Here is an 18,531-nt window from a genome sequence, read left to right as displayed (position 1 = left end):
GGTGCCTGCAAAGAACTGGAGAACTGCCTGGTGTGGAGAACACACACACACATTTGGTGGCCAAAAGGGTTCTGTGGGTAGTGTATAGAGGAAACAGAATTTTCCATTAGTTGTGAGTTTTTCTTTCAAATCCATTCTGCTGTGATGAGATATTCCACTTTAAATCTTCTACTTTTTCTGACCATCGCTCTCCTGCAAGTTGGAAATATCACGATGTCTGGTAATGTCAACATACATCGTGTTCTTTCAGTGCAGCGATAGTGTCATTGCATAATAAACACAATGTTTTGCCATCTAATTCAATAACAAAATAATCCATACTCTACTGTGCTTTAAAAGTATGACATTTGAAATCCACTTTTCTTATTTTGACTGGATATGAACTGGTAATAAAAAATAAAGTGTCGGGCTTCCCTGGTGGCGCAGTGGTTGAGAATCTGCCTGCCAATGCAGGGGACACGGGTTCAAGCCCTGGTCTGGGAAGATCCCACATGCCGCGGAGCAACTAGGCCCGTGAGCCACAACTACTGAGCCTGCACGTCTGGAGCCTGTGCTCCGCAACGAGAGAGGCTGCGACAAAGAGAGGCCCGTGCACCGCGATGAAGAGTGGCCCCCACGTGCCGCAACTAGAGAAAGCCCTCGCACAGAAACGAAGACCCAACACAGCCATAAATAAATAAATTTAAAAAAAATAAAAAATAAAGTGTTGCAGTAGGGCAGTACACATGAAATGCTGTGGAGTTACAACTGTATCACTAAGATGTGTGCTGAGCAGAGTATGAAGCACTGTGACATAAAACCTCTGTCACACCACTCAGCTCTGCAGTTGAAGCATGAAAGCCGCAGACAATACATAAACAAACATGGCTGTGCTCCAGTAAAACACTGAAATGTGAACTTCATATAATTTCTATGTGTCACGAAATACTATCTTTTCATTTTTTTTCAATCATTTAAGAATGTAAAAACTACTCTCGGCTTTCAGGCTGTACAAAAAAGGGCAGTGAGCTAGATTTGTGGCCCATAGGTCCTCAATTTCAGGATGCCTGATTTAAACCATCATATGACTATAAAAACTGTGTGGCATAGGCTGAAATACATTCAATTCTCATCATTCACGGCAGTTTTGTTCTATAAAGCCTCCCATCACTCTTAGAGGAAATTCAGAGTTAGGTTCCTTCAAGCCTTTGGTCACAACAACCAATTTCATCAACCGATCAAGACATAATCACGTCCTCCGTGTGTTTCTGTTTAAAGACACCTTATGTAATATATATTGTTGATTCATTAACACTGAACTCACGGCCAGTAGCACCGTAACTCACACTGGGAAGAGGCTCACCTAACACACATTTTCTCTGTGAGGGCATCACAGTCTCCTTGTACTCAGTGCTTGGGGGCCAGCTGAAACAGAGAAATCATCAACAAAAGTGTAAAAAAGAGAAAAACATGGCACTAAATAGACCACAAGAAGGACACATGTTTACAGCATGAGAGCTGAAACAAAACGCAGTGTCACTTGATTTGACTGCTGCTGGGAATGTGTGCACTGGTCTCATTTTTTGCTGCTCTGAGCGTGCAGCCACATGTCTGCTAGTAACAGCAAAAACATCACGAGCATTTTACAAATAAATTTTAGTGAGTAGGTGAATTCACAAACATGAAACTGTGAATAATGAGGACCGACTGTATTTTAAAGTAAAGTAACACATGATGTAGATAGGTGAGAGTTAAAGATAAGGAAGAAGATATTTCATTTTAAAATCTCTACTTGGTTGTGACTGTAATTTTAAATGGGAATTTCTGGTTTTCACTTGCATCCCAAAATGGAACATCTGTATTTGAAAACTCATATAAGCACAACTGAAGCTTCTATAATGAAACCACAAAAGGAGTTTCCTACCTATAGCAACACATGGGACACATTTTGAATAACATGGAATAAGAAGCTGTTAATTCTCTCAGATACAGAATTCATATTTTTAATACTCCTTACCCTCAGAAGCATCCATCACTCACAGAAAAGCCAGGAAGTTTGAGGTTATAATTAGAAGAAATTCCTCAAATTATCAATTGTACTACCGTTGGAACATGCAGAAATGCAGCTGCAATGAAAGGGATATAGTTAGGTGTATTTCATATTCCAGTTTTAAGTTTCCCCAGAGAGCTACAATTTAGCCAGAAGACAAAAACCAAAGCTAAATTAAATACAATGCTGCCTTCTCAACTAAGGAAAAACAAATATAACTGCCATATCAGGGATACAAAGGAAGAGGAGCATGACCATAAAATTTTCTCAAAATAGGAAAGATAGAAATGGGGCATTTTCCCTAGAGGCTTCTTTTTCAAGAAATTCTTGGCCCTCTGGAGTCTAGCAGGGACTTTCAAGGATAGAAATTTCTTTTTTGTTGCCTTAGACAGAATAACTCAATAACAGTGGCTGCTTTTTTTAAAATTAATTATTTATTTATATTTATTTTTGGCTGCACTGGATCTTCGTTGCTGCACACGGGCTTTCTCTAGTTGCGTCAAGCAGGGGCTACTGTTCGTGGTGGTGCACAGGCTTCTCATTGCAGTGGCTTCTCTCGTTGTGGAGCACGGGCTCCAGACATGCGGGCTTCAGTAGTTGCAGCACACAGGCTCAGTAGTTGTGGCTCACGGGCTCTAGAGCGCAGGCTCAGTAGTTACGGCACACAGGCTTAGTTGCTCCACAGCATGTGGGATCTTCCTGGACCAGGGCTCGAACCCGTGTCCCCTGCACTGGCAGGCGGATTCTTAACCACTGCGCCACCAGGGAAGCCGGGCTGCTTTCTTAAAGCATTTATTTTGATTTTAAGGTCTTTCCATCAAGGTTTTTGTTCTCAAACACCCAGAAGTCCTCATTTTACAGAAGAAAATCAGCAGTATAGGCCTAGGCAATTAAAGGTAAGACTATCTTGCAAAACTTACATAAGAACTGGGCAGTCAAGAAGGTAGTCAGCGAGAATACAAGGGAACAGGGTTCTCTTGTTACGTATTCCTTTGGGACAGTTGTGTCGGATCTCTCTCATGTTCAAGTTACAGCAAAGCAAAAGTTACTGCTCTAAGAACTAGGCAAGGCTTCTGTGTAAAAGTGCTTTCTTGGTTTAACCTCTTTTGCTGCCATTCCTCAGCTGGTAATGTTTTTCTTTTTTTGTGGTAATTGCCAGGCCTTGTGGTTGCTATGGACAGGAATCAACCAGGATCAAAGTGCTTTTATGTACAGTCCTGTCAACAGAAAAATTCATCAACCGTTTAAGAAAAATATGGAAAATTTTCAAGCCAATTTGAGGGTTATAATCTGAGAGATAGACTTTCAGAAAGCTCCGGGGACTGTTCTGCCAATTAGCGGTCAAAGCACAGTTATGTACGTTTTTGAGACAAAGGGTTTAGTTTATGTCAAATGATGTATTATTAACAGTTTACACGATCCAGACCTACAGGTACAAAGCAAAGAGTGGGTCATGAGTCATCATGGTCCCTTACAAGAAGGAAGGTTATCTCCTAAGAGTCAGTGCCCCTTAATGAGATTAAGGAATGTTATCTCCTAAAGAGCTCTGGTTAATGCAGAGGCACAATACCTGCTAAAGGGGAGGCAGGAGGCCCAAAGGGACAAAGAAAAAATTTATGTTTACACTTTTCTCGTCTTGCCATCAAACATGAATTTTATTTCATCAGTTCTTAACTGAGATTGTGGAAGGTCTTAGGTGAAACAGATATGAAGCCTAGGCTTTCTGAGTATACGGGTGGAGAACTGTGGGGAGGACCTTCTTTTGTAGGACCTCAGGGGCAATCCCTAAATCTATCCCTTAAAAGAAAAATTTGAAAGACATATATCTTATAATATCAAATACATTCAATAGCATCTTCCTCTTGGTGCATAAGCAGCATAAAGATTTTGTTAACAGCATCCACAGAAAACAAATATACCAGTAAACATCATTAGATATTTTACCTGACAATAAGAGTTCCAAAACAGCAATGCAATATTAACAAGAGCAATACAATTACCAAATAAAGTTCAAAGTTTTCTAATAGTCCTTTGTACTTTGAAACTGTATTCCACAAATGACTACAGTCAATATGTTCAAGAGTCACAGAATCATTCCCTCTCTGTGGCTATGTTAGTCCTTATCTAATGAAGTCTGGTTCAGCTGTTTGTTGGGATTCTAGCTGCTAACAGTTTGAAGCTCTTAATGGTTGTGGCTTTGGGGCTAGGAGACAGAAGGGTCTACTGTACTTTGAGATGACAGGAAAGACTCAAACAACTCTGTCTCCAGAATTCTGCACAAGCTTATTTCACAATTATGTGATCTACCTACGTTCTCTAATGACTGAATACACAACGTTCATATGCATGCTCTCTGGCTGAATAAGATGATTCTTCACCTACTATTTAATTTCTAGTAATAGTGTAACTAATGTATCTTCATGTATTCAGTCATTATTTTTAAAACTTGCTAATACTATCCTGATCTTTTGAGCTTTTAAAATTTACTTTGATCCTTTTTTCCAAGCTATGAAATTATGAATTTTGTAATATATAAGATCCTCAGACCAATTTAATGTTATGTATTATCATACCAAGGTGTCCAGGTCTAAAGGAGTCTCCCAATTAGCATAACCTTGACCCTAGTACCAGTTTTTCACTTTCTTAAAGGATTAACAGAGATATTGGGTTCCTTCATATTCTATATGATTAGCTTAAGATTTTCTACTTTGGGCTCTAGCAGTACTTAGTTCTATGCTCTGTATTCCGGACTTCTTAAATTATAGAGAAAGGAAATGTACACCCTTTATATCCTTTCAGAGCAAGGCTGAGAAGCAACACTACCTACCCTATTAGGTACTTTCTTCCGTGCGTAGACTACTCCACTGCATGTATCTCAAGTCCTTTTCATTTTAAAATCACACATTAACTCATCATCAATGTATGTTCCATTAGAATAATACTTATTAACCAGGAATTATCAGAAGGGGGGTCAATAAAGGCCTCCATGTTGTGAGTTTCAGGGCTTTTCTGAAGAGAAAACCATGGCTTTATTAAATGATCAAACGGGTCTATGATCCTCCACACCCCCAAAATTTTAAGAATCACTTCATTGGATTCTTTTATTTTATAAAACTTTTCTAGTCCTGTTCTCCAAAGTTCTAGCACCTTTCGCAAGTTGTAATTTTACAAACAGGGCCCGACACTTTGATCCCACTTTTATATAATTGAACATACTACATTTTTAGCACTTAAAAGATTTTAAGTACTGTCAAATATATCTGGATTATATCTTAATCCACAGTACTTCACAGAGCTGATGATTTTAAAAAGCAAATTAAACCATATCTGAATTTCTAAATCTTCTAAATACATTAACAGTGAAACTTGTAATTGTTTCAAAATTACTAGAAAGTATGTCATTTTCTTGGCGTAATGAACTTGGCGTAAAAGGCAGCAAAGAGGTCTTTATAAGGAGTGTCTGAATCTGACTTGGTCAACGGTATTCGACAAAGTTGGCGAAATCTAGGAGAACGCAGCAGCAAGTTCTGTGCAAGGCCCATGAAGCTGGAGCATAACCAGTAGAGAACAAGTGACTGTAAAGAGAAGAAAGGACGTGAAAGTTAGCATCTCTCCATTCTCCAAGGACACCAGTGTCTAGAAATAGGTAGGCAATAAAAAAAAAATTACAATCTCTGTAAATATAAGTACACCAGGACTGACCAAGACCTTCAGTAGCTATTAGATACCTGTGACAGATCTAACAGACAGGTAAGAAAGTTGACAGGAAGACTCAAAAGCAAAAAGAAACAAAAAGAAGAGGTATTCATGACAGAAAGTGGATGACAGAGAACAGCTCCCAAGCAGAGGTCCAAGAGAGATCTCACCTCCGTCTCTGGCAGTTAAGCATACTTTTTCCCCACCAAGAGTCTTGACAGGCTGCTACACTGAAGGTATGCTACTGGGGGGACGGCCATTTATCATGGCAAACTTAGCCCCCCTAGACCTATATACAGTCACCTATCTTGCAAATTTTTTCCACTAACCAGTTTCTAAGGCGTAGTCAGGACTGCATTATCTTTGCCTTTTCCTGTGACAAAGGGTCTCAGCATTATCTTCAACTTTCTTTTTTACTACCATTCAGATTGACTTATTTAGGTCAAAGACTAAGTTCTGTGGCCTCTCAAAACATTCCCGTACATACATACATCTTTCCCAAGCCTTTCTTTGGCATCAGAAGGTAATCAGCCCCCAGAGGCAAGACCATGTGGTGGTTGAATCCAGGTCCCGGAGTCAAACTGCCTGAGTTTGAAATTTATTTATTTAACTTTGGGTACGTTATTTTTCTTGTTTCAGTTTTCTCTTCTATAAAATGGAGACAGAACTGTACTCACCTCAAAGAGATGCTGTGAGGAATAAATGAGAAAATTCAGGTAGAGTGGTAAGCACAGTATGTGGCCCATATTAAGCACCTGCATTTGTTCCAGAGCAAGTTTTTAAGGGCAGTAAGCAATACATCCTTAAAGGCAGGTTAGCACAGTAGTTAAGAGTAAGAGCCAAACGGCCTGGAAGTGTGTTAGACTCTGCCACTTAAAAGATGAGTAACCTTGATGAGTTACTTATCCTCTCTGTGCCTCAGTTTCCTCAGCACTAAAGTGGAGATTATAATAGCTCCTACTTCAGTGCATTGTTGGGAGAAATATTTGTACTAATATATGTAAATGATTTTTAAAAGGGCCTGGTACAATGTTAATGTTGAATAAATATTAACTACCATCATCGTCAAACTTATCCATGAAGCGAACAGCATCCGGAGCCTCAACTACATCAGGCTAAAAACTGCCTACTAAGTATCATTCTTCTTCCTTAGTTAAAAAAAATACTAATTTTCAGCAGGGTATACTGCCATCTACAAAGAAGAAAAAGAAGACTATCCTTCCCAACCTCTTCTGCAGTTAGGCACAGCCACATATTTAAGATGGAAGCACAGTGTTTGGTGGGGTGCCCGGCAAGGGTCCTGAAAGGGGCTGACTGCACTTGAGGAACCTTTTTACTATTCGCACAAGACAACAAGCTCCAGTGGCCATCGTGACTATCCTGCGGCCTTCAAGTCCATTACAGGCTGTGGACGATGCAGCACTGAGAGAGAAGCAGGCTGCCTTTCTCAAGTCTTCACAGGGATGCTACATCAGCTCTACAATGAAATACCTAATTCAGAATTTCCTGTATTTGAGGGAATGAATTTGTGGGTACTTAAGACACTGTTTTTCAGGGCTTCCCTTGTGGCGCAGTGGTTAAGAATCTACCTGCCAATGCAGGGGACCCGGGTTCCAGCCCTGGTCCGGGAAGATCCCACATGCCGCGGAGCAACTAAGCCCGTGCGCCACAACTACTGAGCCTGCGCTCCAGAGCCTGCAAGCCACAACTACTGAAGCCTGCGCACCTAGAGCCCATGCTCCGCAACAAGAGAAGCCACCGCAATCACAATGAGAAGTCTGCGCACCGCAACCAAGAGTAGCCCCCGCTCGCTGCAACTAGAGAAAGCCTGCCCACAGCAACAAAGACCCAACACAGACAAAAATAAATAAGATAAAATAAATAAGTTAAAAAAAAAAGCTTTAAATAAAAAAAAAAAAAGACCCTGTTTTTCAGATCTCTGTTACTCACTTTGAATCCAACCTCTCACTAAAACTTTACTGCTCCTATTTTACTTGATCTGGGGGTTTCCTCAGTTATAATTGGTATTATTTCTCCTTAGAAATGCAGTGAATTTGTATTGTTCTGTTTTTACAGAGTATTTTATAACAATATTATCATTACATGAAAAGTACTATAACAGACATTTGTCATTTCCTTAATTCTCACAGACATTATGGTGTCTATTTTAGAAACAAGGAAACTTATTTATTTTACACAGGATTAATGATGGTACTATGTCTAAGTGACAGCTTAAAAACATTTAACATTTCATTGAGCCCATGGACACCGCCAAGTAAGCGTCGTTGAAGTCTCCCCCATCTACTGCCGTCATGTCTAAGTCGGAGTCTCCCAAAGAGCCCAAACATCTGCAGAAGCTCTTCATCGGAGGTTTAAGCTTTGAAAACAGCCGATGAGAGTCTGGGGAGCCATTTTCAGCAAAGGGGAACGCTCCCAGATTGTGTGGTAACGAGGGATCCAAACACCAAGCGCCCCAGCGGCTTCGGGTTTGTCACGTATGCCACTGTGGAGGAGGTGGATGCGGCCATGAAGGCAAGGCCACACAAGGTGGATGGGAGAGTTGGGGAACCAAAGAGGGCTGTCTCAAGAGAAGATTCTCAAAGACCTGGTGCCCACTTCACTGTGAAAAAGATTTTTGTTGGTGGCATTAAAGAAGACACTGAAGAACATCACCAAAGAGATTATTCTGAACAGTACGGGAAAACTGAAGTGATTGAAATCATGACTAACCAAGGCAGCGGCAAAAAGAGAGACTTTGCTTTTTGTAACCTTTGGTGACCATGACTCCATAGACAAGATTGTCATTCAGAAATACCACGCTGTGAACGGCCACAGCTGTGAAGTACGGAAAGCCCTATCTCAGCAAGAGAAGGCTAGTGCTTCATCCAGCCAAAGAGGTCGAAGTGGTTCTGGAAACTTTGGTGGTGGTCGTGGCGGTGGCTTTGGTGGGAATGACAACTCTGGTGGTGGAGGAAACTTCAGTGGTCGAGATGCCTTTGGTGGCAGCCATGGTGGTGGTGGCTATGGTGGCAGTGGGGATGGCTATAATGGATTTGGTAATGACGGAAGCAATTTCAGGGGTGGCGGAAGCTACAATGATTCTGGCATTTACAACAGTCAATCTTCAAATTCTGGACTGATGAAAGGAGGAAACTTTGGAGGCAAAAGTTCTTGCCTCTATGGTGGTGGAGGCCAGTACTTCGTCAAACGATAAAACCAAGGTGGCTATGGTGGTTCCTGCAGCAGCAGGAGCTATGGCAGTGGCAGAAGGTTTTAATTACTGCCAGGAAACAAAGCTTAGCAGGAGAGGAGAGCCAGAGAAGTGACAGGGAAGCTACAGGTTACAACAGATTTGTGAACTCAGCCAAGCACAGTGGTAGCAGGGCCTAGATGCTACAAAGAAGACATGTTTTAGATAATACTCATGTGTATGGGCAAAAAAACTCGAGGACTGTATTTGTGACTTAAGTGTGTAACAGGGTATTTCAGTTTCTGTTCTGTGGAAAGTGTAAAGCAGTCCAACAAAGGTTTTCACTGTGACGTTTTTTTTTTTTTGCACCCATGCTATTGATCGCTAAATGTAATAGTCTGATCATGATGCTGAATAAATGTGTCTTAAAAAAACCAAACATTTAATTCACATTTTTTATGATGAAACATACTATTTCAGATTCCTAAGACAAGTCCTATAAAGTACTTTTATATAAATGATATAACTCTAACTACCAGCAACAAATGACTACTACTTTATGGTCTATGTGTTGGCTCTGAGCTAAGACAGCTCTATACCTGACATAGCTTTACCCATCTTAGCACTAAAGTATCCATGGAAGCAAAAGGCTAAAAATATGAAATAACTGCAAATATAACATTTCTTTTTCTATTTCTATAAAAGTTTAATTACATATAAATAGGGACAAGTATACATATCTCATAAAACTGTTATGAGATTAAACAATATTACATATGAACCCATACAAACCTAGCACAAAGTTTTGTTTCTTTTTTCAGTGCTAAAATTCCTTGGACTAGTCTATGAAGACAGAAAGAATTCAATATATCAGTTAATCAAACAGCAAATACTACGTTCATAGTACTGTGTCACGTACTTTGCAAGATTAAAAAAAAAAAGAAAAAAAAAAGAGGAAAAAGGAGTTTGGTTTAATAGGAGGGTTAAGACACATTCACGTAAAGGAAGATTAACCAATCCCCCAAGAAATATTCAGATGTCACTTGGTGATAGAGACAGTAGATTCATTACTACAGAAACCCAGAAACCAGTAAGGGATCGAGTAGTCGGAGGAAGCTCAATAGAAGAGGCAGAATCCCAGCCAGTCTAAGCTAGAAACAGAAGATTTATATTTAGCACATGCTTCGCGCAATACTGGTGCTTACTCACTGAAGGTACTGTCGCTGCAATTGGAATCATCAACACTGATACTGCACGAACAAAGTACGTAATGTATGTCTGGAAACGAGACATTCCAATTTTTTGCAGAGCAAAAATCTGAAGGGGTAGAATATATAACACATGCTGATTATTGAAATGCACATTAAATGAGACAAGCTTTAAAATACAAACTGATTTTTGACTGGCCTCTACCTATACTTTAAGAAAAGCAATAAAAATTAAAAATAAAACTGATAAATTTATGTAAAATTCTTAAATGGAACTTTAAATAACAGCAATAAAGAGATTCATCTATACTAAACAGTATCACAGCACAATTTTTACAAGTCAATGTTTTTTAAAGATTGTGTGTAAAACTGAAGTCCCTACAAGATAGGTATTATGTATGAATCCCTGTCCTTGTTTTTTAGCACCTAAACACAGGACCTGGCATAAAGAAGGAACTTAACAGGTATCTCAAAGGTTTGTGATCTGGCTACGTGGAGTACGGAAAAGAACCACGGCTAGGAAAGGCAGTTATGGTTTATGAATTACTTATTTAAGAGGCAGCATAACTTAATGATTACAAGCACAGATTCTACACTCAAACTACCTAGATTCACAAGGCAGCCCTGCATTCAGTGGTTATGTGACTTTGCACAAGTTACTCAACCTTTCTGTGCCTTACCTTCTGCACCTTAAAATGGGGGTAATAGTAGCACCGACATCACAGGATTATTTTAAGAAGTAAATGAGTTAATTCATGTAAATTGCTTACAATAGTGCCTGGCACGTGGTGAATGTTAAGTAAGAACAGGCTTTTATTAAACTTATGCATGCTGGGTCGTTAGATGGAATAAAAGAAAGACTAGAGGACTGACACTATTCACTGTGACCCTGTGTTATCGATTCTTTCTTTCTAAGAAATATTCACTAATTACCAACCACGTTAACAGAACTGTGCTAGATGCTCTTAGGCTAACACACTTAGACTACACATAGAGTCTTTCCTCAGGAAAACTTCACCCAAGACCTCAGAGTATCATCCTCACTTTTCTCATCTGAAAAAATAAGGGGTGTATTAGATTTCCCAAACAGAGAGCAGTGGATATGAGGTCTGTGAAATCTCAACTGAGTTAGGTCTTTTCTAAGGTTTCTTCTAGCTCAAAGAGTCTATGTTCTACTCAGAGTCTGAGAACAGTTCTTTATGGAATAGGGGTCATATTTTATATGTATGTTTCTACACTCCATCTTATAAAGAAGTTCTATGACTTTTCTAAGGTTGTGTAACTAAAAAATGGCAGTCAGGTACTGACCACCTACAAATGACATATTAAACATATATACAAAACATCAATATATTGTGGGAAGAAAACCAGATTCATTAGGCATCTTAACTGCTGTCTTTACCAAAAAGCAAATCACAAAACTGTATGTATTAGAATCATATAATTTTAAAGCTAAATGACATTTTGGAAATGTTCTAATTCAGCTCTCTTATTTTAATTATGAGCATTCTGACCCCCAGAGATGTTAAGGAACTGGCCTAAGACAATTTATCAACAGCTGATCAGCGACCAAAACTAAGGAGTCCCAATTTTAGCTCAGAGCTATCACCACCAACTCAAATACGTTTACATTTGAGGTCAGAACAGCAACAACAAAAACCCCAATGATTTAAATGGCAAGCAAATCTCAGTTAAAACCACTGACCTCCACTATTAATAAATTGATGACACCAATGGAGACGGGCAGAATCCAAGTGGAATCCAGGGCAGTGAGGTCAGGAAACCATAGGACCCCACCGGTAGCTAACTGCTCCTGAACAGAAAAACCTGCTGAAACATTTTTATAAGTAAAACAAAAGAATTTCTAAAATAGCAGAGGGAAGTAATTCCAATAAGGTGTTCCTCACACTAAAGATCTGCACTTTTTATTTAGGTTATTTTCATTCCACAACATAAGTTAGTTCTTCCTGTACTGAGAAAGAGGCAAGAAGCTCTCTGTAGTAAACAGATGTAGAGACAATAAAGATACGTAGCAGTAATCTTTTCAGACTTAAATTTAAAAAATTTTAAAAATTAGACTTTCTTTCAAGTCTATTTAGATTACTTTCTGGTTAGAAATGCCTTTAAATGAAAGTAAAAAACAAGCCCTTTAGTTTATAACCTTTCTTAATTAATGTTTACACTTATAACTGTGAAAGCTTTTCTGGCTTCTTAAATTTATAAATAGAAAAAATTCTTGGCCAGGAGAACGTATTATGGAATTATAACACTAATTTTATCATGACCTCCTAGAAGCAGTACTAGTGATGTCCTTCCTAGATTGATTTGTTTTCTCAACACAGCTAGTTTGCTTTACACTTAATATTTTAAATTCTATACCCTTGTAAGGGAGATGATAAAAGTGTATTCTAGTTATGAGAAGTATGGATGTTTTTTACTTTTTGCTTGGTTTTTTCTTTTTTTTAAGAGTACAAAGACAATGTTAGAAAACGTATTCGGGGGAAACAGACTTCAATAATAACTACCTTCTGAATGTGTTGCCCCTGTGCTAAAATTCCGGAGAGCAACAGACATGAATATCCACATTGGAAGCTGAATCCAGACCAACACAGTGGCTTTGAAAGGGTGGCAGTTATCCCGAACATACAGCTCTGAAACAAGCCTCCGCACAGTCTTTAGATAAGTGAGCCTAGTTTGAGGGAAGAGGGAAAAAGGGAAAGGAGAAAATGTCATTTGACTACTAGCAGTGCTTCATCCCCACAGCACAAACACACCCGTGCTGTGGTTACTGGCTAAAGGATTTATGCAGGATTTTTGGTTGTCGTAAGCTATACCACGGGGCTGCCTAAACAAAAGGCAAATAAAGCCTTTTACTCAAAGTTCTTTTGCAATGTACGCAAATTACATTAACAATTTGATAAATCTGACACTGTCAGACTACAGTCTTTGCTTCTGGTGATCTCTGGCAAACTAGGCTTTGAGGAGGGAAATTTCACTACTAACATGGTATGACCACAATTTAAATCACAAATACTAGAGGTGAAAGCACATTTTACTCGTATCTCTCCACTCCAGCCAATCACTTGATCCCCGGACATACCTTGCAATGTGGTTCTGTACTGTGTATGCTCTTGGCCCATCAAAATGGTCTTCACTCTTCAATCAACTCTTTCATAAAGACTTTCTTACTCTGTTTCTCTATTAACCATATTAGGTATTTCTGTTCCTAAGTCCCACTTTCTAGACTATAGTATTGGGTCTTCTTTTTTTTTTTTTTTTTTTCTTTTTTTTAATTTTATAGCTACTTTATTTATTTATTTATTTATTTTTGGCTGTGTTGGGTCTTCGGTTCGTGCGAGGGCTTTCTCTAGTTGCGGCAAGTGGGGGCCACTCTTCATCGCGGTGCGGGGACCGCTCTTCATCGCGGTGCGTGGGCCTTTCACTATCGCGGCCCCTCCCGTTGCGGGGCACAGGCTCCAGACGCGCAGGCTCAGTAGTTGTGGCTCACGGGCCCAGGTGCTCCGTGGCATGTGGGATCCTCCCAGACCAGGGCTCGAACCCGTGTCCCCTGCATTAGCAGGCAGATTCTCAACCACTGCGCCACCAGGGAAGCCCAGTATTGGGTCTTCTTTAAATCTCTCATAGCATGTTTTGTACAAGGCTGGTTTTCAATAGGTTTGTTGAATTTAATCAAATTATAATGTACTGAATTAAGACAGTATACGGAGACATTGCAGGCTCTTTGTAATTCAGCCTCTGCCTACTTTTCCAACTTTATTTCCTGTTACTCTTCTTTAGACACCTGTATATTCTGGTCCCTTGAATGACTGGGGTCATCCAACAAATCAGACTTCCACATCAGCATGCCTTTGGAAGTTATTATATCATCTGTGTGGACTGCCCAGTTCCCTGGCTGTTCACCTGACAACCTCCCTTTCACGCTTCAAAACCCAGCTCCACTGAAAATGCAGGAAACCTCAGATATGTCTTCCTAGAAAGCCACTCATCTGTTTAAGGATGTGTCTGGACAATCATCCTGCCACTGCTGCATAAGCAAGGTGCCACAGTCTCGTCTAGGCTGCATTTACAACCCAGGTGAGCAGCTACTAATCTGTTCTTCTGGTCTAGAGCTGCAGTCCTCAGATTTCCCTGATCAGTAAAACTTCAAAACTACAGGCTGACCAACTTTCTATTTTAGCAAGTAAAGACATTAAGCTGTAAAAAGGATTTTTTTTTAAATGTCAGGTCTTTTTAACTCTATATAAAGAGGAACACAATTTCATACTGAAGATAGTTGGCCAATTTACACCTATATAGATAAAAAATATATGGAAAGCTATATATATTACATATTCATACTAAAAAACCCTTATTCTTCTCATTGCTGTGAACTGGTGAACACTTTGTCACAGTCTAGTAAGGATCAGAATTTGGGACACTGACTAAGCAGAGCTAGCTAGGCTGACAGAAGGAGGTGGACTTAGAAGTTCCTAGTGGATGACTGCAGGCATAGAACTGTGCCATGGTCAAGCACCCCTGGGCAAGGGCTTTCTAAGAGCCCAGGCAGACAACTACACAGGGTAACCACAGCAGAATGACAACACCTTGCCTATCCAGCTGCTTTTACCATGGCGTTCATACTTTCTACCTCCCCATTCCTTCGGGCTACTACCTGCTATATGTTGTCAAAAGGTCAAGTTTGTAAATAACCTGTATCATTTGTTGACTACAATCCCAACAACTGTCACAGTATCATCCTGTGAAGCCTTTCCTGACTTTCCGTGATGACCCAACTCTTGTACATAATCTTTCGTACAGTACTTAGTTCAGTCATTATTTGATTACATGTCTGTCTTTTTCAGTAGCCTGAAGTCCCTTAAGGACAAGGAACTCTCTCTTCTTGTTTCTCTATTTTTTTTGCTTTCAGTCCAGTATATAAAACTACCATGCCACATAAACTTATTAAAATATTAAAGAGAAAAAAGAACTACTTTGCTGCTAAAGCTACAGAATACCAAAACCTATAATAAATATCACTTATACATTATATATATGTATATATATTTTCATGGTCTTATATGCACAGAATTAGCTTACCTGGCAGCTCTTTTGGACCACCCCAACTGATTTGCACGAACTGCAACTTCTTGGTTAAGATGCCTTGCAATGTTTTTTATTTCTGGCTGCAAATTTTCCACCTAGCTAAAGAAAAAGTAGACTTTGTTATGAGAACATAAAAGATCTTTATTCATAACCATTCATAATTTCACTCTCTATCCCCTCAGCTCATTTAAAAATGTGGTTTACTGGTCATGTCAAGAAACCCTAAGTCTGCGTATAAGATGTTAATTTAAGATTTCCTCAGTTGCAACCAAATGCAAACTCCATCTTGTACATCAGTATGATCTTGGACAAATTATTTAATCTCTAAAGTCCTGTTCTCTCATATATAAAACGTATATCAGCACCTACTTCACAGGGTTATTATAAGGATTATATAAGAACTACACTCTGCACTTTAATGTTTCAATTCCTGGATTTCCCAGTAATGTCAACTGAGGAAACAGAAGTCTATTAAGAATCAATATGCTCTGTGGCAGTCACAGAGCCACCAAAAATTGCATTTACTTCTGCCCTGTGTTAATTCCTTTTTGTAAAGTAGCTCACTGCCTTACTGGTACTGATGACTAACACCAAGCACTCCCGGAGTACCTGGCGACCTTAAGCCCCGGGTAGACGTCGACCACTCCTCACCACCGAACCGGGTCCACGCGCGGCTCGGCGCCCCTCACCTTGGCCAGGATGTAGTGCTGGTAGGCGGCCAGGGGAAGCGTGACAGCGCCGCGCAGGGCCACGGTGGTGAGGAGAATGCTGCCCCACCAGGGCAGGCCCGAGGCGGTGTGCGCAAAGAGCAGCACGTCCTCGGCGCCCTGCACCGGCGCCGACGTAGCCAGGGATTCGTACCAGCCACCCGCGCCACTCGGGCCAACTGCAGAGACTGATGCCACCGCCCACAATGGCAGAGCGGAGGGCTTGGCGCCGCCGGTGGGGGCCGATGCGACCGGTGGGCCCAAGCCCCGGAGCTGCAGTGCAGGCCGCGGCTGCAGCCACCTAACGCTCAGCCGGCACAGCATCTCTGCACACGACTGTACCCAGCACGCGGACGACACGGACTAGCTCCGCACACCGTTCCGCCGAGGCCGCTACGCGCATGCGCCGGCGACCCCGGGCGTAAAGATGGCGGGAGCCCGCCGGCAGCCATAATTGACTTCCCCAGTCACACCAGTGACGTCTTGCGTCGCAGTAGAGATGACGCAGGAGGTAGGGAAGTCCCGCCTTTCCCACGCGGCACTAAGCAAGCCTACTGCGCACACGCGAAACTTTCGCGCTGCTGCGGTGGAGCTCCTCAGAGGCTCGACCGGAATTGCAGAGTCGGGGGCGGGGCTTGCTGGCCGGGGCGGGGCTTGCTGCCCGGGGCCGGGAGAGGTGTTTTCTGGGAAGCGCTCACCTTGGGAAGTTGGTGTTCGGGTTGTGCCTTTCCGTTCTTTTTCACTTAAACTAATCGGGTCACGGTTTAAGTTTTAACCTTATGTGATCAGGAGGTAGTCCCCCACGTCTTTTTGTGCGCCCCAATTGCTTCCGCTAGAGATTGAGATAGATTATACTACCCAGGAGTCAACATGTTGCTGAAATGCCAGTTTGGAGAAAGGCGTGTGTTTCTGGATTGTTTTAATCAACAACCTTTATGCACTAGGCATAGTTTAGTCTGTGGTATAAAGAATTCTCTCATCTGTCCTAATAGACATTTTCAGACCCAACTTAAGTGTTTTCTTTCATCATAAAGAGCAGCAAAACACCTTATGTTAAGGGTGAAGTACCATCTCCTGAGTTAAGGGGAATTATCACTGGCAGCGCGGTGAATTCTTTACTGGGGCTTAACATATATCCTATATAAGCTTTCAAGAGCCTGAACAGCAACATTAGGTGTCTTCTGATTAAAAGGAATAGGCTAAATGTACATGGACTAATTTTTGGCTTTCTGTTCCTGGCAAAAGCAAACACGGGAATGACATGGAGTTTCCTAAAAGAAGGGTCACCCCTACACCTAGAGGCCAAATTGTGTTGTGAGGAATAAAACGTTGATTAAAACGAAGGCTCCAACCAATGTTGGGGTAATGTCAAACTGAAGCTACTGTTCTTGCTTCATTATGCAGCTACCCAAGGGTACCAGATATACCCTTTCCTCTGGATTCTGGAAGTCATCTTCCTTCAAATTGGCTGATAAATCCATGCATGAATTTTTGAATGTTAACACACACATCCCAATATATGTTATACATAGAATTTCCTTTTTAAAAGTAAAAACCTATCAGTCTATCTCCCTATCCGTTTGTCAAGTTAAAACAAGCAACCTGTTGCTACTGACTACTGACTTAAAGTGGAAAGGAATTTGAGAGGGAAATATCTTGGCCTAAAGATTGTGAGAGTAAAGAAGCAACTTCTATGCTGCTGCATTCCTCTCCTCCCAGAGAACTGATGACATTAGGAGTTGGCCCTTCCACAGTGGCACATAAGCTTAGGGAATCTGATCTTTTGATATCCAGGAGAAAAGGAGTTGATTAAAGGATGAAGAGTCTAAAGTGAAAAATTCGTATTTATGCATTCACTGTTCATATAATTTAAATCAAGAGTTTGTCAAGCAGCTATTCCTCAAACTCCTAAGACTTCCTTCTGTTGAGCTGTATCAGTAGTCAGGACTGGGACCTCTTCAACCAGTGTAGGTCCACCCTTTCTGCTACATTTTGGGGTCACAAATTACATTCTCATTTACAAATGTTCCATTGTTTTAAGTTTGAATATTGTGAGGTAAATAAAATTTATGAGTATTTAACTTGCTAATTTCATATACATATACATTTTAAAATTTGGATAATGGGGATGATCAGAACTGGCTGCCTACTTGGTAGAGAATGTCAGGAAAAGTATGTCAATTATAAAGCCCAATGCAAAAGAAGTGTTAGCACTCATATACATGTATGTACTGGTAACAAACATTGTGATACCTTGTATCTTTTGAGTTGCAGAGTACAGTACAAAATGACCATGCAAATATTGGGCAAACCAACCAACTGAAATCACGTACTTTGCAAATGGACATACTAAACATATTTTTAAAGTTCAACATTATTAGCCTATTCCTGTCTTTTATTCTTACTACATCACACTTTTTTCTTAATTTTATTTAAACTCCTTAAAAACAAAGACTATATATTTTATTTACTTTCTAAAGTTTCTGAAATTCTTATCCATCGCTGTGGTGAACATAGGAATGGAGGTCAAAATATGAATGTAGGCTATTATACATAAACTGTATATATGTACAGTCATTTAAATTTCTCATTTCCCAT

General features: G+C 40.5%; 1 protein-coding gene and 1 pseudogene across 3 annotated transcripts; one reads left to right on the top strand and one right to left on the bottom strand.

Moving 5' to 3' along the window:
- Positions 1 to 448: 448 nt before the first annotated feature.
- LOC103016869 (cytochrome c oxidase assembly protein COX18, mitochondrial) lies at positions 449 to 16,371 on the bottom strand. 3 transcript variants are annotated; one of them, XR_452107.2, is made up of 7 exons: positions 15,916 to 16,371; positions 15,221 to 15,321; positions 12,649 to 12,812; positions 11,829 to 11,953; positions 10,125 to 10,232; positions 4,857 to 5,604; positions 1,343 to 3,246 (listed from the first exon to the last, which is right to left on the bottom strand). XR_452107.2 is itself a non-coding variant. In XM_007193581.2 (6 exons), exons 1-6 carry the CDS (start codon positions 16,255 to 16,257, stop codon positions 5,428 to 5,430), a joined length of 1,017 nt encoding a protein of 338 aa, XP_007193643.2. In that variant the 5' UTR covers positions 16,258 to 16,371; the 3' UTR covers positions 449 to 5,427. The 3 variants fall into 3 exon arrangements, 2 of the variants coding, with proteins under 2 accessions (XP_007193643.2, XP_007193644.2); XM_007193581.2 differs by having other exon boundaries at positions 449 to 5,604; XM_007193582.2 differs by having other exon boundaries at positions 1,343 to 5,604; positions 11,829 to 11,950.
- LOC103017987 (heterogeneous nuclear ribonucleoprotein A1-like) lies at positions 8,038 to 9,002 on the top strand (annotated as a pseudogene).
- Positions 16,372 to 18,531: the final 2,160 nt, after the last annotated feature.

Source organism: Balaenoptera acutorostrata, chromosome 5 (genome assembly GCF_949987535.1).
Source record: "Balaenoptera acutorostrata chromosome 5, mBalAcu1.1, whole genome shotgun sequence".
In the NCBI taxonomy this organism is placed as follows: Eukaryota; Metazoa; Chordata; class Mammalia; order Artiodactyla; family Balaenopteridae; genus Balaenoptera; species Balaenoptera acutorostrata.
This window is presented reverse-complemented; position numbering and strand designations above follow the sequence as displayed.

Coding starts and splice junctions, on each gene's coding strand:
- LOC103016869 (XM_007193581.2), bottom strand. CDS start 16,257: ATGCTGTGCCGGCTGAGCGTTAGGTGGCTGCAGCCGCGGCCTGCACTG. Junction 12,813..15,220: donor TGGTCCAAAAGAGCTGCCAG/GTAAGCTAATTC, acceptor CCCTCAAACTAG/GCTCACTTATCTAAAGACTG. Junction 10,233..11,828: donor TCAATTTATTAATAGTGGAG/GTCAGTGGTTTT, acceptor CTACCCCTTCAG/ATTTTTGCTCTGCAAAAAAT.